The following is a 26,762-nucleotide window of genomic DNA, read 5'->3' as shown; positions in this document are numbered from 1 at the left end:
GCACACACAGCTGCTCTTTGCCCACTTCTGGGGTCCCTTTCTGGAGATCCTAATGATATGCCACCAGTGTCTCAGATGAGACAACCCCTTTAATGTCACCTTCAATTTCAAGAAAAAATATTGACAGTCAATTTGTTTTTAATGGTGGAGAAATCACGTTATAAGGGGTATGGAAAACAGGAGAAATTCTGTGTATTATGGGCTAAGTGGATGGAAAATCATCTTTGAAGTAACAAGGGGGACCTCCGAGTGTCCATGGGTGGGCGGGTAGGATTGTTTGAATTCATGCTCTTTTATACGTTATTTTTCTTTTGATTCTAATAAAAGATAAAAGAAAAAATATTCACTAGAAAATTAGGGAAGGAACAGAACACTTACATTTTTTCACCTGCAGATCCACTTATTCCTGGGCTCCTCTTCTGTCATCCTAGATGGCTGCACCGCTTCTTAGACTACCTGTGGCATACTGTGCAGTTGGTAGCCCAAGACACTTCCTGCTGCCCCCAGATTGGTCAGCATTGCTCACATGAACAGTGCTGGCCAATCCCAGAGTAGGACTGAACGAATAGGAAGTGACTTGGACTAACAAATCCACAGTGTATATGAGGTAGTCTGAGAAGCGGTGCGGGCATCTTGGATGGCAGCAGACGAGCTCTAGAATTAGCTGATCTGCAATAAAAAGATGAAAAGGAGGTCACCATGCAAGTGTTCTGTCCCTTCCCCAGTTACTTAGATTTTTTTCCTCTTGAACTGGAGAGTCGCTTTAAAAAAAAAAAAAAAAAAGGGCAAATGGCTGCCTATATCTACTAATTGGATGCGGGGAAAGAACAGAGGTTGGTACTAGGCAAATTTGCTGTTGATTTGGAACAGCCGTTTCTGCTCCGGATCAGTGTGCCGATCCACATGCGGATTGTCTCAATGGTTTTATAGCGCTAGGTACACATCAATAATCCCAGGGCTTTTCAAGAATGTAGCACATTCATTATTCCACATTAATTTTCTTGGAACATAAAAATGGCGCATAAAATACCCTTTCTCGTGCTTTTTTCCATTGGGGGACACAGACCATGGGTATAGCTTAGAGGTATTAGTAGGAGGGACACTATGCAAATGAAAGAGCTCCTCCTCCTCGGGCTATACCCCCAGACTCCACCAGGAGGAACTCAGTCTTTGCTTAGTGTCTGGTGAAGGAGGTTGACACTCTCTGATTCTACTCCTTTTTGTTATTTTTATTCTAGATGGGGACACAGGTCGGCATGGCGCCTTCCTGGTCCCCCGTGGAGTGCCCGCCGCCGTCTTTGGGACGTTGCCTGGCTGCCTCCATTTCCCCCCAAGAAGATAAGTGGATCCGGGCTCGACCTGTTAGCTCCGGCATCCCACCAGCTGCTGGGACGCCTGCTGCCTACCCTCCTCCAGAGCACTGTTCTCCTGGATTGGAGTCAGAAGTCTGAAGAGGCGCATCCCTGCTGGTCTGGACATCGAGGGAGCATGCTGAGCAGATAAGTGTTGCACAATCCCTCCCCCTCCCTCTGTGTCTATTTGTCTGTGGCTGCCTGGGTGAGCTTGAAGAAGGATCCTGATGGGGCACTTTCTTCATTTTGGCACTGGAGTACTGGCATCTCTTCCCCTTAAACTGTGGGCTTCAGCGCTTCTCTCGTCGGGCCTTGGCTGCTGCGCTCCCTCAGCGCCCGCCGGCAGGCCGCTCCTCCACGTGGTGCGCTTATTTTCGCGCATATTTTCGCGCTCGCGCATATTTTCGCGCGCTTTTTTCGCGCCATAATGACGCGTTAGGGGAGGCGGAGCCTCGGCATGCCGCTCTGACTCTCCTTACACCGGAGACTCTGTTTGCTCATGGCCGTGCAGCTCCTCATCACTCTACTCCGTTTTGTGCCAGGCAAGCTGGTAGCTCAGTGGTACTGCTGCTGTTGCCCCATGTCCAGGCTTTCTGAGTTCAAAGCCCCTTTCAGCCTTCAAAAATTGTTTATATTATTCTAGATGGGGACACAGGTCGGCATGGCGCCTTCCTGGTCCCCCGTGGAATGCCCGCTGCCGTCCTTGGACGCTGCCTGGCTGCCTCCATTGCCCCCCAAAGAAGACAAGTGGATCCGGGCTCGACCTGCAGCTCCGGTATCCCACCAGCTACTGGGTCTCCTGCGGCCACCCTCCACCAGAACACTGCACTCCTGGACAAGGAGTCAGAAGCCTGATGAGGTGCATCCCTGCTGGTCCTGGAGTCGAGGGAGAAGTTCTGCAGGAGCAGATAAGTATTACCTGCATCCCTGCCTTACCCCCCTCCTCCACCCCTCCTCCACGTCCCTGGGGGCCTGCGGTCCCCGCTTGGGCATCTGCCATGTCCAGCGCGGCCGCTAAATTGGTCTTAGTCACCAAGGCAACCATGTCCTTTAATCCTGTGGCGCTAACGACTCCATCTCTCTCAGTGGTCCCCACAGTGGGTGACTGACTACGAAGAGGCAGCGTGAGCGGCAGCATCCCACCTCGGATGTCTCTGTCTCTCCACCCCCCTCACCTCGCCGGTGGCGCTTGCGGACTGCTCTTCCCCCTCCCTAGGGAGAGTACTCCGAAGGAGAATTATCCGGCTCGGACGAGCCACGTCCTTTTTGGACTATAGGGCATTTTCAAATCCTGTGACGCCAACCACCTCTCTAAGTGGTTTTCCACAGAAGACGCCCGAATACTAACAGGGAGCGTGAGCAGCAGCATCCCTCCTCGGATGGCTCTGGCTCCCCCCCCCCCCCCCCCTCGTCTAGAGGCGCGTTCGGGCGACTCTCCCCTCCCTTAGGGAGCGCAAGTCTGAAGGAGAATTTCCGGCTCTGATTAGGTCATGGAGCGGGACCCCTCGCCTAAGCTCTCCACCAGGGTGGCTGACTTAGTGGTGACTGTCCGAGACACCTTTATTCTCCAAGGGGATTCTCCTCCTTCCACTGGTCAGGAGTTCCCCCTTTTTCCGTCCAGGCAGTCGGAGACTACCATGTTCCCGGTCCATGAGGGATTTTTCCGCGGTCATGTCCAGGGCCTGGGGTGGTCTTAATAAGGTTCTCGACCACCCAGCGCATGAATATACTTTCCTTTCCCTGCTGACGGCGAGGAGAGGTGTCTCCTCCCCCTAAGGTGGATCCTCCGATGGCCGGATTAGCCAATTATGTGGCCCTTCCTGTCTTAGTCAGTTCCTCTTTCCAGGATGCTGTAGACAGACGCATAGACTCTCTTCCAGGTCCTTTTTTCGCTGGCAGCGCGTCCCTGTGACCTACCTTTCACTCAGCAGGGGTAGCCAGTGCTCTCTCGGTGTGGTTACAACACCACCACCAGGAACTGGCGGTACGAGATGCGGCTACTAACACACTGGAGTTGGTTCTCCAGATGTCTCAGGCTTCTAACATTCTTTGCGAAGCTTCTAGGGACATTGTTTCCCTCTTTGCCCGCAGGTTGGCCATCTCTGTCACTCAGCGCGAAGAGATCTGATTGAAGGTGTGGGACGCTGACGCCTCCACCAAGCGTTCCCTTGCTAATCTCCCCTTTGGGGTTTCCAGGCCTTGTGGGGATCAGCTGGACGAGTTCGTCTCTGCATGCCTTTTGCCGTTTCTCATCTGGTAGGCCGTCGCCTGCTTCCTCCGCCGGGGGTCTCAGGTCGCCCGCAAAGAGGCCTTCCTTTGCACCAGCCTTCCCGGCACTAGAGGGCCCAGTCAGCCCGCCCTGCTGCTCCTAGGCCTATCACATGTCCCGATTGCGGAATCCCACCATCGATTCCTGCGCTTCGCCATTATGGGTCGACACTGTCAGTTTGTCGCCCTTCCTTCGGGTTGGCGACCACCCCGCGGGTCCTTGCCACGGTCCTGGACCGCTCATGGCGCTTCTTCGTACCAGGGGCATTCCTTTGCTGCCCTGTCGGGACAATATCCGGATAGAGGCCCCCCTCTCTACCGCAGACCACGGACAGCGTCCGGATCACTGTTCAGACCCTGGAACGGTTCGGCTGCCTGGTAACTTTCCCAAACTCCTGCCTCTTCCCGTCCCAGAGGCTCTCCTTCCGGAGGGTGATTTTGGACACCTCGGCTGCCAAAGTATTCTACCAGCCTTCAAGTCCTCCCAGGTCCAGGGGGCAGTGTCGCATCTGCTGCGCTCCCCGTGCCTCTCCATTCGGGAATACTTGCAGGTCCTGGGTCTTATGGTAGCCTCTTTCGAGGCCTTTCCATATGCCCAGTTTCACACTCGCCTGGCGTAACAGGAGATCCTTTACCTTTCAGCGGGTTCGGGCAGTTCTCCCTTGGTGGCTGTTCCCAAAGAACCTGAGGTCGGGGAGTTCCTTTCTCGCATTCTCCTGGACGATCGCCGCCACCGATGCCAGCATCCTGGGTTGGGGGGGCGTTTTCCAGTCTCGCACGGTTCAAGGAATTTGGCCGGCGGCAGAGTCTCGCCTTCCAATCAACTTTCTGGAATTGAGGGCGATTTTTTCCGCTCTCTCTCTCCTATTGGACCTCTCTCCTTGCGGGCCTCCCAGTGCGGGTTCAAACGGGCAATGCCGCGGCCGTGGCCTATATCGACCATCAGGACGGGACCCGCAGCCGGATGGTGATGCAGGAGGTGAAGTGAATTCTGACGTGGGCGGAGACTCACGTTCCGGTGTTGTCAGCAGTTTGCATTCCAGGAATGGACAACTGGACAGCGGACTTTCTAAGCCACAACACGGTGGATCCAAGCGAGTGGTCTCTGCATCCAGAAGGGTTCGAAGAAATCTGCCACAGATGGGACCGTCCGGATGTGGACTTAATGGCGTCCGGGTTCAACAACAAGATCCCAGTGGTCCTGGCTCGCGCCCGAGATCCGGAGGCGTACGGATGGATGCGCAGGTGTCTCCGTGGCAGGACTTCAGCCTCCTCTGTTTTCCTCTCCTGCCAAAGGGTCTACGCCAGTTCGAGGCGGAAGGGACTCCGACCGTTCTCATCACCCCAGAGTGGCCTCGCCGCGCGTGGTTTTTCGGACGTGGCTCGGTTGCTGGCGGACGCCCCATGGCCTCTTCCCGACGGACAGGACTTACTGTCTCAGGGCCCGTTCTTCCACCGGAATTTGCGGTCTCTTCGTTTACCGGCGTGACTGTTGAAACCGCCATCCTGATAAAGATGGGGTTCTCGGATTCAGTGGTTAGGACCATGATCAGTCCGGGGAAGTCTTCTTCCTCCCGGATTTACTATCGTACCTGGATGGCCTTCCTATCCTTTTTTGAGGGTTCGGGGTTCCCTCCCCTTCGGTTTTCCATCTTGATGGTACTGTCTTTTCTTCAGTCTGGGCTTGTGCAGGGACTGTCGCTTAGTTCCCTGTAAGGTCAGGTTTCGGCGCGGGCCGTCAGAGGTCCCTTGCTCTTAAGGGTCCGGTGGTGACCTTTCTTCGGGGGTGGCGCATTCGGTTCCCCGTATGTTCCCCCTTTGTCTCCTTGGGATCTCAATTTGGTTCTGCGCGCTCTGCAGTCGGCTCCCTTCGAGCCTTTGAGGAGGGTCTCTCTGACTGTTCTCATCTGGACTTCCTTGTGACCATAGCTTCTGATACAGCTACATAGCGTAGTGATTAAAGTTCTGGGCTATTATGCAGTGGCTGTGAGTTCACGTCCCATCACGAGCTTTTAGGTCAGACTGGTGTCGAAGCTGGCCGCTCTTTCCTGTCAGGAGCCTTAATGGTTTTCCTCCAGGATTAAGTTGTGCTCCGTCCAGTCCCCTTCTTTTTGCCCAGGGTGGTCTCTCCCTTCCGCCTTGATGAGGATCTTGTCCTGCCTTCCTTTTGTCCTTCTCCGGCTAACCCCAAGGAACGCACTCTGCATTCCCTGGATGTTGTACGGGTCCTGAAGGTGTGTCTCGCGGCTACTGCTTCCGTCCGCCGTTCTTGGCGCTCTGGATCTGCTTGGCTATTTCCGCGGCTTGTCACGCTTGTGGTGGAGTTCCCCCGGCTAGAATTGCCGCTCACTCCATTGGGGCGGAGGGGGCTTCCTGGGCAAGACGCAGTCGTGCCTCTGCGTCTCAGCTGTGTACGGCGGCCACCTGGTCGTCCTTGCATACCTTTGCAAATTTTTGTCAGTTGCATTCACTGGCTTTGGCTGATGCGGCTTTGGCCGCAGGGTTTTGCAGGCTGTGGTTCCTGTTTGACCGTTGGGGCGTTCCTCCTGGCGGTGCTGATATTTTTTCCCACCCCATGGACTGCTTTTGGACGTCCCATGGTCTGTGTCCCCCAATGGAAAAAAGCACGAGAAAAGGAGATTTTTGTGAAACTCACCTGTAAAATCTTTTTCTCGTCTTTTCCATTGGGGGACACAGCTCCCACCCATTATTCCTGTTGCAGGAGGGGTCTTTAGTTCAGTTTTTCTGTTTCTGGTTGGACCTTATGGCTTGGTCCGATGGTTTCCATGATTTTTTCTTGCTCCTTCTCCTACTGCTTGTGCAACGCCTGAGTTCCTCCTGGTGGAGTCTGGGGGTATAGCCCGAGGAGGAGGAGCTCTTTCATTTGCATAGTGTCCCTCCTACTAATACCTCTAAGCTATACCCATGGTCTGTGTCCCCCAATGGAAAAGACGAGAAAAAGATTTTACAGGTGAGTTTCACAAAAATCTCCTTATTCACATGTATCGCTGGGGCAATGCTAGCAGATTCTGTCACTATATGGGTTTGGAATCAAGGCCCAAATCCTGACAAAATCCGCAATGTGTGAACCTGGCCTTAGAATAAGATATAGATTCTCCAGTAAAATTTTTACTTATTAATGGAGCCTTACTCCAGGTTTGAGTCCGCTAATCTACCAGGATGCCCCTATGCAGCTGGGGATTAGGGTCCCAAACCTGCCTATAGCAAACCCATCCTCCCCTGCGAAGAATCTCTTCTCTAGTGGCATTGGGGTCATGTGCTGATGAACTGGGGGACACTGCATTTCAGGCACATGCGCAGTGAAGCGAGGTGTGCTGTCCTCGGCTTCAGAAATGCAGTGCTCGTGCGCCCCGTGCCGTGACTCTTCTGGTAACATTGATTTTCATTTACTGTTTTTTTCAGAGACTGATGGGTTTGCTATGGCAAGTTTAGGATCCTGAACCCAGCACTATAACGGCATGCTGGAGGTTTAGTCGCCCCAAACCAGGTGAAAAAGGTTGTTGTATCTGTTCCAACTGGATGTGCTGGAATGAGTTTGCCCCTAGTGCAGTTGGTGTGGGTGCAGCTCATGAAGCTCATGCACCATTTATCTGATATCAGTAAGAGTGTAGTCGTCGCATGAACCAGTTACTTCTGTGTTAGCCACTTACTGAATGCAGCTCAGGAGAAGGTTATGCTCCGTGACAGTGCCAAGTGGACAGTGTAGACTAGCCCTCTCTACATCCCTGACTCAGTGGGAGATTTTTATCAAGACTGGCGCTTTCTGCATATATTTGTTTTCATATGCCAACATTCCCCGTAGGCCTCATGCACACGACCGTGGTGTGTTTTGCGGTCCGCAAATCGCAGATCCGCAAAACACGTATGGTGTCTGTGCTCGTTCCTCAATTTGCGGAACGGCACGGACAGCCTTCAATATAAATGGCTCTTCTTGTCCGCAAAGCGCAGACAAGATTAGGACATGTTATATTTTTTTAGCGGGGCCACGGAACGGAGCAACGGATGCGGCCAGCACACGGTGTGCTGTCTGCATCTTTTGCGGCCCCATTGAAGTGAATGAGTCCACATCCGAGCTGCCAAAAGGCGGTTCAGATGCAGACCAAAACAACGGCCGTGTGCATGAGGCCTTAAAGGGGTTCTCCAGGAATAACTGTTTATCTAATACCCGCAGCCTGCCTATGTAAACGGAATATTCTTACTTATCTGCTCCTCACCGCTCTGGTCCTCCGTGTTGCCTCCGGTCCCCAAATATTCCCCCCCAAAAATACCACTGCACGCAATGGTCTTTTGTTCGATAAAATTGCAGAAACCATAATGGACACCTGACAGATTCATTACAACCAGCACTGTTGGTGTTCGGCAAATGCCCGATCCAGCACTTCAAATTTAATTTTAGTTTTTGCTTCTCTCCATTTCTGAGTCTTTCCATTTCTGCTGTCAGTGCTTGACTATTGTCTTCTAAGCTTTTGCTCATGTTTTGCAGTGTATGTTTTTTTGTATTTTAATGAGTTACATTATTATTTTGACTTATAGATGCCACCCCCTGGCCTTCCACCTCCATTTCCACCAATTGGACTTCCACCAATAGGACAGAGACCACCAGCAATGCCCCCAATTCCACATGCAATGTTGCCACCTATGATCCCACCCATGGCAGTACCGCCTCCCCTCTCTCAGGTACAGGTTTCAGACATGGCTGCTGATGGGTCACAAACCTATAATTCATATAACTTTTTAGCATGGCTTTTTACATTTATTTCTAAAAATGATGCCTTTTAATTCTTATGTTATATTGTGGCTAGAGAGGTCATCTGAACTTGTCATATGAAATACTAATTTGTGTAGACAAAAACTATGATAGAAGGATAACATGTTAAAAGATACCGTCTAATGTGGTTAATTTTTAGACTGATGTAGCACAATATTGAGCTATTGCCAAATGCGAACCCAAATTTTTTGTGATTAATTTCAGGCGAATTGGAGGGAGAGGTTGCAAGCTGTTTTCCTTTCCAAACGGATTGGAAAACTGTCTCATACCAGGAATTCAGCTCTTTAACTAACTGATTGACTGCCTGAGAGGCCTTGGTTAGGGTACTATTTCTTGTTATGGAGGGCACTGAGTGTGCATTAGGAGTATCGTAAGCCAGTCAACATTCCTCTGGGTTTCTGGGAAAAACATCTAAAAATTAGCTTGTCTTACATCTGTTGGCATCAGATAGTCTTAGGAAAGCTAGCTTTCCCAGAAAGCCAAAAGGGGCAATGCCCGGTCTATAATACTCATATGCACACATACTACGCACCTTCTATAATGAGAGAGTCTCTCGCAAACAATCTCAAAAGGTTCACTCATCTCTAGTCCTGTTATCCTCAGCAGAGATGAAGTACCCTTCTCAAGAGTTATCAAGTCTCCGTTAATCCATTCAGCATTATTTCTTAAAGTGCGATATATCATGTGTACATAATCAGGTGGTATCCCAATAACCATGGGTAAAGCATAATGTAGACCAAGCTGCTGTCCAGGGGGTGCATTCAGCCCACAAGATCTTTCTGTGGGTTCTTCAGCTGTCAGGACACAGATGTTTGTCTGTCCCCGTGGTGGAGAAAGATATGAATGAGCCCAACATTTGGTTGCCACTGTTATGGAGGGACTTTGGCTGGAACTAATAGAAGGGTCAGGGTCAATATACTGTAACTATACCTTGTCTCATTGTCACGGCCCATGTTATTTTGACCGTGACACTGTTTCCGTGCAGACTGGTTGCCAGTGGCAACGTGTAGTTTTCGGTAATATAGGAATACCCCTTTACATTTACTGCAGTCCTTAGGAATAGTACAATATGACAGTTCAGCTCTCAGGCTGGAAAACGTTCTGCGCCCCTGATGTTGGCTATATACAATACAGGGTGCCATTTTTTCATTGTGTGTTATAGAAAGCTTCTATATGTTTGAATGACAGGATCCATGGTTTGATAGCAGCTTATTCTCAAAATATGAGTTGTATGCCACCTACTTGATAAAAGGGATTTTCTAACTCCTAATGCTGACAGGCTCCCAATATTAACAAATAAGTTGTAGATCACGAGAACCAGAAAATATGTGCGCAGACAATAAAAAGTTCCTTAGGCTTCGGGCCACATTTGTAGCTACACAATGCCCGCAGTTCCCTTTATGTTTTTAAAGGGAATCTGTCACCCTAATTTTGGACTATTATCTACAGTAATACATTTGGAGTACTGCAGATATGGAGTCCAGATCACTATTTTTTTTATTTTCCAACTGCCCCACTATTTCCCCACTGTCAGCGATCAAAGCTGCACTGAAATACACAGTCCGGACTGCTGTGCTATGCAAACATAATGGACAGGACTCGTGTGCATGCACAGCAGTCCTGACAATGTATTTCAGTGCAGCTTTTAGTGCTGACAGCAAGGGAATGGTGGGTAGTAGGAAAATAAAAAGTAATTTACTGTACATAATGGTCCAAAATCAGGGTGACCGATTCCTGTTAATGTTCACGTCACATTTTATTATACTGATATCATACAATATCCTGATGTCTTCTCCTAAGAATTAACATTGGCTTACTTAATTTTGTCTTTAACCAAGCTCCCAAGTCTTGTGCCACCAATGATGCCGACTTTGATGCTGCCAGCCATAACGACCAGCACTACTACAGTCAGTATTCTCAGATACAAAATGTGAAATGAAAAATAATTTGCTCAAAGTGTCATTCACAATAAGGGAATATTCACATGTGCTGCAGAGGAAATACCTGACTGGCCATGGATTCCTCGGCAAAATGAGCTGTTTGCCATAGGTGCCAGAAGCGAGATTTTGTAAGGAGCTATCTCTGAAGAGACAGCCCCTTTTAAAGGAGTAGTCTGTGCAAGACGTTCCCTGTCCGTATGGTCTGTTAGGGCCTATGGATGTTTAAGAAGAGGCTCCCCTGCTCCAACAAGCGTCTATCACCAAGAGCTGGGAGCCATTAGAAAGAGCATTTAGATGAAGGTTACAGACCAGAGATTAACTTTGCCCCAGTTTTGCAGTAATCGATTCATCTGTAAACCAGGTTTTACGTTTTTTAATTATCAATTTTCCGAAATGCAGAAATAATACTTCTTTCTTAGCAGGCGATTGCTCCTGGAACAGAAGCTGTGAGCTGTGAGTACTTTTGTGGGCTATGGGAAGCAGAGGTACAAGCAGTTTAGATCACATGAATATTTTAATATTTCATTTTCCTTTGCATCCCTTTTCAATTTATATCATAGACTAATTGGAAGAGCTTTGTTGTCCCTTTGCCTAAATGACATCCTTGGCAGATCTCCAATGCTTATTTTCTTTCTTTTTTCCCCTTTTGTATCTTGGTTGTATTTTCAGCACCTGTGACTCAACCAGCTCCAACCGTGAGTAGCCAAGAAGAGCCAAAATTCCCCATCTTTATTTTGTGGAAGACTCTTTAGTACTTATGTGCATTTATGACTATTGATAATAAGCTGTGCAGGGAGTAGTATTATTTTCAGAAATCTCATCCACACGCTGCATACACAGCGGATGTCAAACCTGTAGCTTGTTAATTTATGCTGCAGATCTCCCCTGCGGATTTCACCCTTTGCAATGGAGAGGGTAAAATTCACTGCTATTTCTGTGGGGGAAAAAACACATGTAATACATTCAGTTCAAAAGCCGCAGCAGACTTTTCGGCTAAATTTTCAGGTACCTGTGGACCAGCCTTAAAGGGGTTGTCTCATTTCAGCAAATGTAATCATGTAGACAAAGTTAATATAAGGCACTTTACTAAGATATTGTTATTATCCATATTGCCTCCTTTGCTGGCTGGATTCATTTTTCCATCACATTATACACTGCTTATTTCCATGGTTTCGACCACCCTGTAATCCTGCAGCGGTGGCTGTGTCTGCAAACTACAGGAAAAGTGCCTGCCTCTCTGGTGGCCGGGACCATGGGAGCTCCCATTCCCTGGAAACCCCTGGAAACGAGCAGTGTATAATGTGATGGCAATATGGACAATCACAATACATTAGTAAGGGCCTTTTATTACCTTTCTCTACATGATAAATGGCATTTGCTGAAGTGAGACAACCCCTTTAATGAACTTGGAGTTTATAAGATCCTAAACCAATCATGGCAAACCTTTTACAGACCGAGTGCCCAAACTGCAAACTAATAGCCACTTATTTAACGCAAAGTGCCAACGCGGCAATTTAACCTGAATACCACAGTTTAATATAGTATATCTTCCATGTACTTATTCACTCAGCTATAATAACTTGCCTACATTCAGTGCGCTGCCTGTGCTGTTCATAGTGCGCCCTGCGCTGATGAATGGCAGGAAAAGTCTAAGGCATATTGGTACACCATTGACTTTTTCCAGGGTGCAGGTGCCCACTGAGAGGGCTCTGAGTGCCACCACCACTGTCCTAAGCCACATGTCAGTTTTATGTTTTAATCACTAATTTATCTGCAGTTTTGTGTAACTAGACACATGGGGTGGCATAAAAGTTGGCATTAAAAAAAGCCACAAACTTTGGCACAAGCCCATTTTTGCGCAAGAATTTTCAACTTTTTGCTCTATTATGCCACACTGACCACATTGCGGAAAAATTGCCATAGCATAGGCAGGGAACAGCAGGAGGGAGCATGATCTGGCAAATGTACTATAATTTAAGGCAGAAATTTGCATAAATTATAGCTGAAATGTATGTCATCTCATAGGTGGCATAGATCTGAATTTCCAGCATCCGGACACCTTTTAGTAAATTAGGAACAGGTCACAGTTTTGATAAATTCCCCCCATGTAGGGCTCATGTTTCCCAGATATTCTGCAGACTATGACAGGATGTGAGGGAAGTTGTGCTGTTCATAACATTGTTTTCTCTTTTGCACTATTCATTTACAGACACAGAAAGCTGCGGAAGACAGCTCATCCTCTCAAGACATTCCAGTAAAGGTTCTCTACCTCAATATTAAATCTTCTTTACATTTATCTTCCATAGATACTAAATAGAAATTCCCATGCTTGCAGCAGAGTCACATTTTGGTGGCGCAGCTCTACCCCTTCCTTCCAATCATTTTATAAGCTTTTATGGTACAAGCCACTTTTTTTGTCATCACAAGGTATTTTATATTATTTGTTTTAAACTATTTAAAGGTTATATATTTTCATGATCAATAAGGCTTCATTTTCGTATTATATTAGAATGGCAGAGGGGGCACACTTGGCAGAACCTATAAAGGAAAGATTACTTACCTGCTTCCTGGTGCTGGCATCCAGCTCCTTCTCCTCCTGGCCTGCGATACTCCGCTGGGTTCCCTTGTTGAAAACATCCGGTTTGACACGGCTGCAGCCAATCGCTGGTCGTGGCAGTGACCAGATCCCCTTGCTTCATGTGCTCATTTGTCATGGCATAAGGGGAGTCGGTCAACGGCGCCGCAAGTGATTAGCTGCATCCATCTCCGTGAGCACTTAGGCCTATTCCTAGACCAGTAACATCACATCGATCACATGGACTAGGTGCAGCTCAATCCCATTTAAGTGAATGGGGCTGAGCTGCAATACCAAGAACAACCACTGTACAATGTACGGCACTGTGAAGAGACTGCACTGCTCACCAAAGCTCTGGTGAGCACAGCAGGCTTTTCAAACAGCTGATCGATAGTGGTGCCGGGTGTCGGACCCCCTTTGATCTGATATTGATGACCTATCATGAGGATAGATCATCAATATTCATTAAATTAATGGATAACCCCTGTTTCATTACCTCATTATTATCAAGATCCCTGCCTGCCCTTCTTTGGCCTAGTGACTGAAAAGCATAGATATAGCGATATGTTTTTCACAGCTGAGGGTTTGCTACAAATCTATCCAGTCCAGATAGTTCTCTATTGTGCATCAGAGGTTTACTTAGGACCCTCTTTTGCAGATTTTGTCATTTTCCAGCTTTCTCTGTGTCTCCTGTCAAAATGATTTACACCTAGACAGGAACCAACAGACCGCATTAAAAGTCGGTGGTGACTGTCAGGTACCACAAGGGTTTGTCGTGCAGTGTATCCGGCTCTGTGCTAGTTATTAGTTCTGTACAGATTTTCAGCTCCTGGGTGTAAATAATAAAATGTTCTTTCACTGACAAGAAGCAGAGACCTTAAGGCTGGTTTCACACGGGCGTTGCGGAAAAATGTGCGGGTGCGTTGCGGAAACACCCGCGATTTTTCCGCGCGAGTGCAAAACATTGTCATGCGTTTTGCACTCGCGTGAGAAAAATCGCGCATGTTTGGTACCCAAACCCGAACTTCTTCACAGCAGTTCGGGCTTGGGATTGATGTTCTGAAGATTCTATTATTTTCCCTTATAACATGGTTATAAGGGAAAATAATAGCATTCTGAATACAGAATGCTTAGTATAATAGTGCTGGAAGGGTTAAAAAAAAATAAAAACGTTAACTCACCTTATCCCCAAGATCGTGTAGTTCCCGGTCGGTCTCTTCTCTAGCTGTGGGCTTGGGCTGAATGACCTTTGGTGATGTCAGATCACATGCTCCAATCACATGGTCCATCACCATGGTGATGGAGCATGTGATCTGACATCACCAAAGGTCCTTTAGCCACAGCTAAAGAAGAGACCGACCGGGAACTAGGCGATCATGGGGATAAGGTGAGTTAACTTTTTTATTTTTTTTAACCCTCCCAGCACCATTATACTAAGCATTCTGTAGTCGGAATGCTATTATTTTCCCTTATAACCATGTTATAAGGGAAAATAATACAGTGAATAGACTGTCACCTAGAACCCATGCGTGAAAATCGCACCGCATCCGCACTTGCTTGCGGATGCTTGCGATTTTCACGCAACCCCATTCATTTCTATGGGGCCTGCGTTACGTGAAAAACGCAGAATATAGAACATGCTGCGATTTTCACGCAACGCATAAGTGATGCGTGAAAATCACCGCTCATGTGAACAGCCCCATAGAAATGAATGGGTCAGGATTCAGTGCGGGTGTAGTGCGTTCAACTCACGCATCGCACCCGCACGGAAATCTCGCCCGTGTGAAAGGGGCCTAAAGCCTCATTCACACGTCAGTGTTTTGGTCAGTGATTTCAATCAGTGATTGTGAGCCAAAACCAGGACTGGAGCCTCCACAGACATAAGGTATAAGGGAAAGATCTGCACCTGTTCTGTGTTTAGAGCCGCACCTGGTTTTAGCTCAAGATCACTGATGGAAATCACTGACCAAACACTGACGTGTGACTGAGGCATAAAAAGGTAAGGAACTGAAACACTGTGAGGAGATTTACCAGAAGTGGCTTTTCTACCCCGGTCTTGATATCGCCTGCGCCGCCAGAGGATGTGTTTAATTTCTGATGAGTTGCAGACCTCGCCCTCGTCATAAATGAGACGGTATCTTCTGGCAGTCCATGCACCTAGAATGAAGCTTATGCCAGTTCATAGCTGTCGTAGATTTCAGTCATTATTTATGCCAGAAAACTGGTGTAAATGATGATAATTCTGGCCCCGTCCACACCACTCCCCCTGTTCAGAAAGTGGCAATGGCGGCATAGAAATGGCACTTGGGTAACTGCCATTCAAAAGGTTGCAAACTCAGATTTAGCTACTTTTTTACACCGGGATTCTGGCATATGGGGATAATGCTCCTGCTAAGTATATTGCAAAATGACATAGCATATCATTATTCAGCTAGTAAGCTTTATTTCCCAGACTGGTCAGAAGGTGTAAGGATGTAGCTGTTCTGCTTTAACTCGGCTACATAACTAATGTGCAAACATTTGCATGGATTCCCATCTCACTATTGGACACTTTTTTAGCATATTAAACCACAATGGCAAAATGTCCCATTTTAGTAAATGGAAGAATAAAAATACTGCAGGTGCAGTTATGTATATAGGGGGTTCTCATCTATACGCCGCCCAGTTATTGCCCACCTTCTCTGAATGGCATCTAGGGTTAAAGTCTAACATAATGTGAGACGTGCACAGGGCAGTGTATTTGTAGAATAATAGAAATGTTTTTTGCTTTTTTTTTGTTCCACAGAAGTCTCTATGGACTGAGCACAAAGCTCCAGATGGGCGTACCTACTACTACAACACTGAAACCAAGCAGTCCACCTGGGAGAAGCCAGATGATCTAAAATCCAAACCAGAGGTAAGACCGTAAGTTCATGGTAAATAGGTAATGGATGTAAGAGGCCTTGTAGGTACTTTATATGCGCCAAACGAGCAGGCAACTATTGGGAAGAGGCCGATTCTGCCTACTCATCGGTGAAGGTAAAGGCCTGAATTTACATACAGCAGTCACCTTCACTATATGGGGACAAGCGATGTATACTGCAATCGCTCATCCTCAGAGTCCTTGTTTCTGGGCAGCTGAGCACTGTTCACACAGCATGGTCTGCTGCCCAGAAATGATGATTTAGGTGTCTGCATAAATGTTGCTTTCACACGATGAGCAAGAGTTTTGATTTAGCTACTTTGTCTTTAGCTACCTGCAGGACGTTCATTAAAATGTTGTGGACATTGAGGGACATTTACTAAGGGCATTACATCATTATTGTGGCGTTAAAAAAAAAAAAAGTCGCAAAATTATGGCGCATCATATGTGCACCATAATTTGCGACTTTTAAAGCTTCTCTCCACTTTTCCAAAGTGTTGATAAATCGGGTGGAGCTTCGTGCAGCCCGCCGGATTTACTATAACCTCCATCACAAACTGCACAGACATGCACAATAGTTAAGGCTACTTTCACACTTGCGTTCGCAATTCCGCTCGTGAGCTCCGTTTGAAGGAGCTCACGAGCGGACGCGAACGCCTCCGTCCAGCCCTGATGCAGTCTGAATGGAGCGGATCCGCTCAGACTGCATCAGTCTGGCGGCGTTCAGCCTCCGCTCGCCTCCGCACGGACAGGCGGACAGCTGAACGCTGCTTGCAGCGTTCAGCTGTCCACCTGGCCGTGCGGAGGCGTGCGGATCCGTTCAGACTTACAATGTAAGTCAATGGGAACGGATCCGCTTGAAGATGAGCCCATATGGCTCAATCTTCAAGCGGATCCGTCCCCCATTGACTTTACATTGAAAGTCTGAACGGATCCGCTCAGGCTACTTGCGAACTTAGAAATTTTTCTAAGTTATTAATGCAGACGGATCCGTACTGAACGGAGCCTCCGTCTGCATTAATATGATCGGATCCGTTCAGAACGGATCCGATCAAGCGCAAGTGTGAAAGTAGCCTAAGACATCAGTAAATAAGGAAGAAAATATTCCAGGCTAACCTGAGCTGGTGGTCGAGGGTATTGGAGTAGTTGCCATCTCTCCTGACGTGTCCTTTTTTTTAACTACTTGGATTCCTTGTATCTGTTCTTATGACTCTATGTTCTGCCATTCATCTAATATTCTTACTGGAAGTTTATCAATAAAGCTCCATTTGGTTTCTACCATTTGTAGGCAAGTCCCTGCACAACTCTTTGTCGTGCAATTTTTCTATTATTCCTACTAGACTTTTGCAAAAGAATTGCCAGCAGTCTGCAATAAAGGTCCACCAAGGTTTTACCAGTTGGAGGTATGTCCCTGCAGGGTCCGACACTATGCTATCAATGCTCTCAGTGGAAGATTGTGTAGAATCACGCCCCCACTGGTAACACCCAGATGAATCTTTATTGCAGGCTGCTGAAAATTCATTAGTACATTTCTAGAAAGAATAACAGAAGAATGGCACAATATAAAGTCATAAGAATAGATGCTCCAGAATTGTTATTATTTGAGGAATACAAGTAGTTAATAAAACTGACATGTCCTCTTTAATGCCAGATCCGCTGTGGAAGTAAATGGGTTATTGTCAGCTTTTCTGATGATCTAGAATAGTGAAGGAGTTAAGGTGGCCATATACATTATTGTCTTCAGTCTATCAAAAAGGACGATTTCAACCAAAATGAATGTTCGCCGGGTCAAGCACGATCATTTTTGCCAACCGATGACAGCATTATAGTTTGAAAACAAGTCGGCTGTGTTTAATATTTTCGTCCAATAGTCAGGCAAGACATCTTTTGTTTAAAGAAAGAACGTTCATGCACAAAATAACGTTCCCAGAAAGATCTTTCCTCAATCGCCCAGTTTGATTGAACATGTATGGGCAGTCTGAACAACTGTAATGGTCAATATGGACTATAATGTGTATGGCCGTGTCTGCGAAACGAATGTTCTCCAGATGTTTAGTTGTTCAACTGCTGTTTGACCATCAACCAACTTCTGTCTAATGGGTATGGCCAGCTTTAGTGTCAGCTCCCAAGTGGTGTTAATGACAGCTTCCCTGGTGGTCTGGATAATGGAACGGTCAACACCAGCTTCCCACAAATTAACTTCTGCTTTTGCAGGGAACAGTGTGAGGACCAGTTTATGCTCACAGCAAACAGAAAGGGATGATCTAGGACTCGGAATACACATTATCAGGACAGCCCAGGGAGGGGAAAATTGCAGGTCACAAAGATAGTTTATACTCCCAGCACACAGAGCGGAAAGATCCAGAACACAAGAGACTCTATTGATTACAGCACAGATGTGGCAGGGACTGTGTAAACTGATGCAGAGTCAGTCCAGTGAGGGATGCACTTTGGAAATGTAGTCTTTTATGACTGGAGTAAGAAATGCACTTACTATGTACTGGAGGGAAGATGTGACTGTCACACACAGAAAGCAGCAGTCTGAGATGCAGAGCATTATGCTGAGCTCTGGGTGGAGGAGGGGCCTTTGCGATGAGCCAAGGAACCAGCCAGTGAAGAAAGAAACACCCACTTCCTTCAGTCTGTCCTAGCTTGTTCTCTGCTTCTAAGGATGGGATTCACCTAGTAACAGTAAAGTGGAAGCCTATGAGACTACTACAAACTTGCTAGAAAGGAGACCACTAATGACCGAGGTTTCAAGTGTTAATGGGGAATAACATGAAATTTTTTAATCAAAATGATTTACACAGTTATTCAGGATCACCTAAAGTGGCCATTTAAGGAGTAAATGTCAGCCTCTTGTGTACATGTCAGCCTCTTGAGTAGTCAAAAAGTTAAAAGGGTTCTGCAGTTTGTTTAAACTGATGATCTATCCTCGAGATAGATCATCAGCATGTGATCGGCGGGGGTCAGCTGTTTGAGCATCAGCTGTTTGAGAAGGCAGCGACGCTGGCAGTAGTGCCGCGGCCTTCTCACTGTTTACCGCAGGCCCAGTGACGTCACGACTAGTATCAACTGGCCTGGGCAGGGCTAAGCTCTATTCACTTGAATGGAGCTTAGCCCCGCCCAGGCCAGTTGATACTAGTCGTGACGTCACTGGGCCGGCGGTAAACAGTGAGAAGGCCGCGGCACTACTGCCAGCGCCACTGCCTTCTCAAACAGCTGATCGTCAGGGGTCCCAGGTGTCGGACCCCCGCCGATCAGACGCTGATGATCTATCCAGAGGATAGACCATCAGTTTAAACAAACTGCAGAACCCCTTTAAATTGTTTATCCCATCCGTGTTCTTCACTAGCCTTCCACCACCACAGGTCCCCTCTTCTTGTGTCTGCCAGGGGTGGTAGCATCAGGTGTGATTGACAGTACAGGGAAGCTTCACTCTCATGGCATGATAACTGGTTCGCACTTGGGTTAGGGTATTCCGTTATAAGTTCCATTTATAATGGAATTCATAAGATGGAATGCAAAACGGAAGCCTGTCATAGAGATGTCATTTTTATTTTTCAATGAAACCCATGGATGGTAATGTGTCTTAAGGCTGTTTGGATCCCTGAAATCAATCTCAGACCTGTGATAATTTGTTTGCCAGGTAAGCCCAATTAAAGGGAACCTGTCACTGGGATTTTGTGTATAGAGCTGAGGACATGGGTTGCTAGATGGCCGCTAGCACGTCCGCAATACCCAGTCGCCATAGCTCTGTGTGCTTTTATTGTGTAAAAAAATTACCCTTAGGTGAGTCCTGTACATGAGATAAGTCAGGGACAGGACTCATCTCAGGTTAATTTGCATATGTATTATTATTTTTTTTTACAAAATAAAAGCACACAGAGCTATGGGAACTGGGTATTGCGGATGTTCTAGCCGCCATCTAGCAACCCATGTCCTCAGCTCTATGCACAAAATCCCGGTGACAGGTTCCCTTTAAAGGAAAACTACTTAAGAAGGAAGTTCCACATTATTAAAGGGATTTTCCCATCTCAGACAATGGGGACATATCGCTAGGATATGCCCCATTTGTCAGATGCGTGTCCCTCTGGGTCCCTCTATACTGAGAACGGAGCCCCGATAGTTATGGAGGGCGCACTACGCTTGCGCGGCCACCACTCTCATTCATTTCTATGGGGCTGCCGAAAATAGCCGAATGGAAGCGCAATCGCGATGCTCTCTCATACACTTGTGTGGGGAGAGCGCTTGGCGGTGGCCGGACCACTGTGGTTTCCCAGGGTCCTCCAGCCACCACTAAATTATTGGCCGTCAGTGTCATAAAAAGCAGGAGTCGGAGTCAGAACTTTGGCTTACCGATTCCACAGCCCTGTTATCCACAAGTGCTGCTCGGCAGTATGAAAGACAATTCTAAAAAGTATTGGCCAAAACCCCAGTTACACCAATTTGCAGCACTTTTTAGACAGATTCTAGGAGCAGACATATTAGCAAGTCTGAGCCATAACAAATATGAGCCAACAGAGACATTAGATCGTCTGCAAATACTGTCACAACTGACATGATCTGCAAACAAGAATCTTATGTATTTGTCCACCCTTTCTCTACTGTGTATTGTATCTCTAATTGTGGTTTCACTGTAATCCTGTGTGGTATTGACTTGTCTGTAACTGCAAAAAATACACATTAATAGAAATAGAATAAAAAAAAATTAAGACCTATGGAAAACCACATATAACATCCTGTGATATTTATCTATATACATTAATTTGAGTACATTTAAAGGGAGTCTGTCACCACATTTTAGCATGTTAGACCGTTAAAATAGGGTTATGTGATCCTGCAGATTTCGTGCCGTTTAGCCGGCGCATGCGCAATAGGTATTGCGATGCCCTGCCAGGAGCGGTCATCGCATTGCGCATGCGCCCGCTACGATTTGTACCGCACAGCCGCAGTGGAAAGGGACAGGGGAGGGGAGTAAACGGGCGGGCAGAGGCGCACGGAGGGCGGAGTTATCAGCCGTTTAGGAGGTGCCTGCCTGGGCTCCGAGGATTGAGAGACCGCCCTGGGCACTTGAGAGGGCTCAGAAGATAATCTTATAAGTTCGTTTTCTGCAAATTGAAAAGTCAGTTTTCTACCACAAAGGTACCGTTTTTATGTTCTGGCTGGATCACATAACCCTATTTTAACGGTCTAACATGCTAAAATGTGGTGACAGACTCCCTTTAACATCTACTACTATTTGTGCTTTAAAAGTAATTTCACCGTTTAAAAGTCCATAATAATTCCTGGTTGTGTTTATTTTATAGTTCACGAATACCAGTAGATAAGGACGGACTGTGTAATAAACATCTAAGGGCATCAGATCGGTGAGAATTGTATGAAATAAATCAGATGAGGAATTTGCATTTTCCTTTACAGCTTCTTCTCTCACAATGTTGCTGGAAGGAATATAAATCTGACACAGGAAAGCCATATTACTACAACTCTCAGACGAAGGAGTCGCGCTGGACCAAGCCCAAAGACCTGGAGGAATTGGAGGGTAGGGAATATGTAGTAATGTTTAGTGGACGGCAGACAGGGTTCTGATGTACTCGACTCCCATGAGATACTTGGTTCTGAAAAGCAATATTTCAGACCTCCAGTTCTTTGCCTGTTTTGTACAGTTATAAAATAGTTTCCAGGGCATTTATAGTTACTTTATAGCATTCTGAATACATAGTTAACTTATTGGCTAACTGTTAGGAGGGTGGTCAGCAAGCATGTCCTCATTCCATGTAGTATCATATTTGGAGATTAGTAGGGTGTCTGTGAATTATACCTTGTCAGTTTCATTGGAGAGGGTAGTGTTTCTACCATGACCTAGAACATCAGTGCGGCATTTCAATAATTTAACACAGGCACAAGTTGTTTCCGCTGCCTGCTCCTATTACGTTATTCACACTAGCATGGTGTACCAGAACAGAGCTGAGCCGATAAATCGCCTACCTTACTTTCAGTATACACCCCTGGCAAAGTAAATGCTATGTTATGATCAAGATATCAAGCTAGTACCATCTGAACTGACGATTTTATGCTGATGCCAGTGTTTAATTAAATAAGCAGAACTTGTTTAATGGACACCTGTTTTCATATAGCAAGAGATTGGTCCTGAAATTGTGTGACTCGTGGTCTGATTATGTTAAATATGCTCATCCAACGTCTGTGTTTTATTTTGCAGTGTTGATAAAGCAAGAGGAAGACAGTAGGTGAGTTGCGTATAAAATATACCGTATATCATATAAACGCATAATGGGTCTCTTGGAAGATAGTGGTAGTTCAAAACAAATTTGAAGGGATTTTTTGAGTGCTTTAGGGTACTTTCACACTTGCGGCAGAGGATTCCGGCAGGCAGGTCCGTCGCCGGAACTGCCTGCCGGAATCCGTCAAAACGTATGCAAACTGATGGCATTTGTCAGACAGATCAGGATCCTAATCCGTATGACAAATGCATTGAAATGCCGGATCCGTCTCTCTGGTGTCATCCGGAAAAACGGATCCAGCATTTATTTTTTTCACTCGGGGCCGGATCCGGCATTAATGCATGTCAATAGGAAAAAATGCCGGATCCAGCATTCCGGCAAGTGTTCCGGAATTTTGAACGGCGATAAAACCACAGCATGCTGCGGTATTATCTCCGTCCTGAAAACTTTTGAAAAGTAAAAAAGACTGAACTGAAGATTGCTCTCCATTCAGAATACATGGGGATAAAACTGATCAGTTCTTTTCCGGTATTGAGCCCCTAGGACGGAACTCTATGCTGGAAAAGAAAAACGCTAGTGTGAATGTACCCTTATACTGATGACCTATCCTTGGGATAGGTCATCAGTATCTGATCGATGGGGTCTGACGCCTGACACCCCTGACGATCAGCTGTTTGAGGAGGCTGGGGCACTCTGTTGAGACAGACTGTGCATGGTATTGCAGCTCACCCCCATTCACTTGAATAGGGTGCCCAGCCTAGAAGACCATGTGACTGATGAGGCCTCTTTAGACAACTGATCGGCGGGGTTGCCGAGAGTCAGACCCCATCATTCAGAAACTGATGACTGATCCTGAGAATAGGTTATTCGCATAAAGCACTCGGAAAATCCTTTTAATACAGTAATAATTATATTTTTTGTTCAGGTGTAGACTGGAAATTGTCTCTCATAAAAGTTTTTCTTAAAGAGTTAATCCATAATTTGAAAATGCACATTAAAAATAACATTTGCAACTTCTATATGTGCCAATTATATTATATAGAGCTGAACAACGTTGAGATCCGTTATGTTTCCGTTTAGAAGATGATTTTGGAGCGGAGACAAAAGTTGTGCATGCAGGACTTTTGTCTCCGCTTCAAAATCATCTGAGCAGAAACATAATGGACCCCATTATAGTCTATGGGGTCCTAAGGGCTCAGTTTGACTCAGTTATGTGCCTTCTCCGTCCTTTCCGTTCTCCTGCTCCTAAACAGAGCAGGAGAACGGAAAGGCTGAACGGTGATGTGAACGAAGCCTTACCTGCTTCCATAAGTAGAAGATTCCCTAACAGCTGTTGGTTGAGTAAAGTACTTTTTAATCCTGGACTTGGCAAGCAGCTTCTGGCAGGTATCGGTCACTGATATGGACTGAGAAAAAACTCATAACTCCCATGGGACTGTTTGAACTTGAGGACATTGCTTTTGACCTCACTGTCACCACCTTAACCTTCCAGAGACTAATGGTAGTTATATCAGGAGAGTTGAATAATGCCAAGCTTCTGCTTCTGATTTATCTTAAAGGGAACCTGTCATCAACTTTATGCTGCCCATACTAACTTCAGTATAAAGTAGAGACAGGTGAGTTGATTTCAGCGGTCTGTCATTTAAAAGTTAAAAGTAAGTGGTTGCCGAGAAGCAACTTCACAATCATTGCAGACTGGGCCTGGAAAAGAGTCCCGGCCGCCTGAGGAGTCCTGGTTATTCATGAATTCCTGCTCTCCCTGCCCATCTGCTGAGGACTGACAGTCTTCTACCTAGGTTTCTCCCTTTCTCTCTAGGAGAGAACTGTCAGTCATCAGCAGATGGGTGAGAGAGCAGGAGATTATTAATAACCAGGACTCTTCCCAAGTAGATTTGACTCTTTTCAAGGCCTGGGCTGCAATGATTATTATGCTGGTTCTCAGCAACCACTTAGTTTTAGCTCATGAGTGACACAACGCTAAAATCAGCATTTCTGTCACTATTTCATGTTGCCCTCAGTGACGTCAGCATAAAGTTGATGACAGGTTCCCTTTAACCTCTTCCGAACATAGGGCATACAGGTACTCTCTGATGTCCTGGAACTTAGGCCGAATGCACACGGCCGTGAGCGGTCCATGGTAACACGGTCTGGATTCCTGCTGAGAGCAGGAGCGCACGGCGTCATTGGTTGCTATGATGCCATGCGCTTCATGCCGCCGCTGCACTACCGTAATACACTCGTACGAGTGTATTACTGTAGTGCAGCGGCGGCATAGCAACCAATGACACCGTGCGCTCCTGCTCTCAGCAGGAATCCAGATTGTGTTACCACGGACCGCTCACAGCCGTGAAACCGGGACACCGGGCGTAACTGTACGTCCTATGTATTTCCGATCACCGCCGCTCGGCGGGCGGTGATTGGAACCCGGTGCCTGCTCAAATCATTGAGGGGGTACCTGCGGTTTGCGGCTTTTACATGTTGCGGGCAGCGGTGCCATCGGGTCCCCGTGGGGCTGTAGGGGGGACTCGATGGCATGGAAGGCAGTGCGATGCCTTCCTGAGGCATCGGCGCTCCCTTCCTGTGATGAGCCTGTGAGATCCAGCCCCCTGGATCTCACAAGCCGGAAGCTGTATGAGTAATACACACTGGAATGCATTGTAAAGGATTAGACCCCCAAAAGTTGAAGTCCCAAAGTGGGACAAAAAATAAAGTGAAAAAAAAGTTGAAAAAATAAAGTTTTCCCCCCAAAAAATTAAAAGTTTCAAGTAAAAATAAACAAAAACGTCATTTTCCCCAAATAAAGTAAAAAAAATTGGTAGAAATTAGACATACTAGGTATCGCCGCGTCCGTATCGACCGGCTCTATAAACATATCACATGACCCAACCCCTCAGATGAAAAAATAAAAACAATTTTTTTTGTCACCTTACATCACAAACAGTGCAACAGCAAGCGATCAAAAAGGTGTATGCCCACCAAAATAGTACCAATCTAACCATCACCTCATCCCGCAAAAAATTAGCCCCTATCTAAGACAATCTCCCAAAAAATAAAAAAAACTATGGCTCCGAATATAGAGACACTAAAACATCATTTTTTTTGTTTTAAAAAAGCAGTTATTGTGTAAAACCTACATAAATAAATAAAAAGTATACATATTAGGTATCGCCGCGTCCGTAATAACCTGCTCTATAAGAATATCACATGACCTAACCCCTCAGGTGAACACCGTAAAAAAAAGCAATTTTTTGTCACCTTACATCACAAAAAGTGTAATAGCAAGCGATCAAAAAGTCATATGCACCCCAAAATAGGGCCAATCAAACCGTCATCTCATCTCGCAAAAAATGAGACCCTAACTAAGATAATCGCCAAAAACTGAAAAAACTATGGCTCTCAGACTGGAGACACTAAAACATGATTTTTTTTTGTTTCAAAAATGAAATAATTGTGTAAAACTTACATACGGTAAATTAAAAAAAGTATACATATTGGGTATCGCCGCGTCTGTAATAACCTGCTCTATAAAAATATCACATGACCTAACCCCTCAGGTCAACACCGTAAAAAAATAAAAATAAAAACGGTGTAAAAAAAAGCAATTTTTTGTCACCTTACATCACAAAGTGTAATAGCATGCGATCAAAAAGTCATACGCACACCAAAATAGTACCAATCAAACCGTTATCTCATCCTGCAAAAATCATACCCTATCCAAGATAATCGCCCAAAAACTGAAAAAAATATGGCTCTCAGACTATGGAGACACTATTTTGTTTCAAAAATGAAATCATTGTGAAACTTACATAAATAAAAAAATTGTATACATATTAGGTATCGCCGCGTCCGTGACAACCTGGTCTAAAAATACCACATGATCTAACCTGTCAGATGAAGGTTGTAAATAAAAAATTCAAACGGTGCCAAAACTGCTATTTCTTGTTACCTTGCCTCACAAAAAGTGTAGTATAGAGCAACCAAAAATCATATGTACCCTAAACTAATACTAACAAAATTGCCACCCTATCCCGTAGTTTCTAAAATGTGGTACATTTTTTGGAGTTTCTACTCTAGGGGTGCATCAGGGGGGCTTCAATTGGGACATGGTGTCAAAAAACCAGTCCAGCAAAATCTGCCTTCCAAAAACTGTATAGCATTCCTTTCCTTCTGCGCCCTGCCGTGTGCCCGTACAAGCAGTTTACGACCACATATGGGGTGTTTCTGTAAACTACAGAATCAGAGCCATAAATATTGAGTTTTGTTCGGCTGTTAACCCTTGCTTTGTAACTTGAAAAAAATTATTAAAATGGAAAATCTGCCAAAAAAGTTAAATTTTTTAATTATATCTCTATTTTCCATTAATTCTTGTGGAACACCTAAAGGGTTAATGACTTTTTGAATACCTTGAGGGGTGTAGTTTCTAGAATAGGGTCATTTTTGGGTGGTTTCTATTATGTAAGCCTCACAAAGTGACTTCAGACCTGAACGGGTCCTTTAAAAAGTGTTTTTTTTTTGAAAATTTCAGAAAAATTTCAAGATTTACTTCTAAACTTCTAAGCCTTGTAACGTCCCCAAAAAATAAAATGTAATTTCCAAAATGATCCAAACATGAAGTAGACATATGGGGAATGTAAAGTAACAACTATTTTTGTAGGTATTACTATGTATTATAGAAGTAGAGAAATTGAAACTTG

The 26,762-nt window shown here is 45.9% G+C and overlaps 1 protein-coding gene across 14 annotated transcripts in view; it reads left to right on the top strand.

Annotated features, from left to right (window-relative positions):
* Positions 1-26,762, top strand: part of PRPF40B (pre-mRNA processing factor 40 homolog B) — an 88,568-nt gene that overhangs the window by 9,334 nt on the left and 52,472 nt on the right. For 8 of the 14 annotated variants that reach the window (XM_044288231.1, XM_044288230.1, XM_044288225.1 and 5 more), the window contains exons 3-10: positions 8,175-8,318; positions 10,248-10,316; positions 10,769-10,802; positions 11,019-11,044; positions 12,559-12,609; positions 15,710-15,820; positions 21,248-21,368; positions 22,047-22,074. In XM_044288231.1, coding sequence (XP_044144166.1) covers positions 8,175-8,318; positions 10,248-10,316; positions 10,769-10,802; positions 11,019-11,044; positions 12,559-12,609; positions 15,710-15,820; positions 21,248-21,368; positions 22,047-22,074 — 584 coding nt within the window. Of the gene's footprint in view, positions 1-8,174; positions 8,319-10,247; positions 10,317-10,768; positions 10,803-11,018; positions 11,045-12,558; positions 12,610-12,655; positions 12,777-15,709; positions 15,821-21,135; positions 21,369-22,046; positions 22,075-26,762 lie in introns of those variants that run through there. The other 6 variants (XM_044288226.1, XM_044288224.1, XM_044288229.1 and 3 more) reach the window with 5 other exon arrangements.

Source organism: Bufo gargarizans, chromosome 3 (genome assembly GCF_014858855.1).
Source record: "Bufo gargarizans isolate SCDJY-AF-19 chromosome 3, ASM1485885v1, whole genome shotgun sequence".
NCBI classification, from domain to species: Eukaryota; Metazoa; Chordata; class Amphibia; order Anura; family Bufonidae; genus Bufo; species Bufo gargarizans.
Note: the sequence above shows the minus strand (reverse complement) of the source record. Positions and strands in the feature narration are given on the sequence as shown.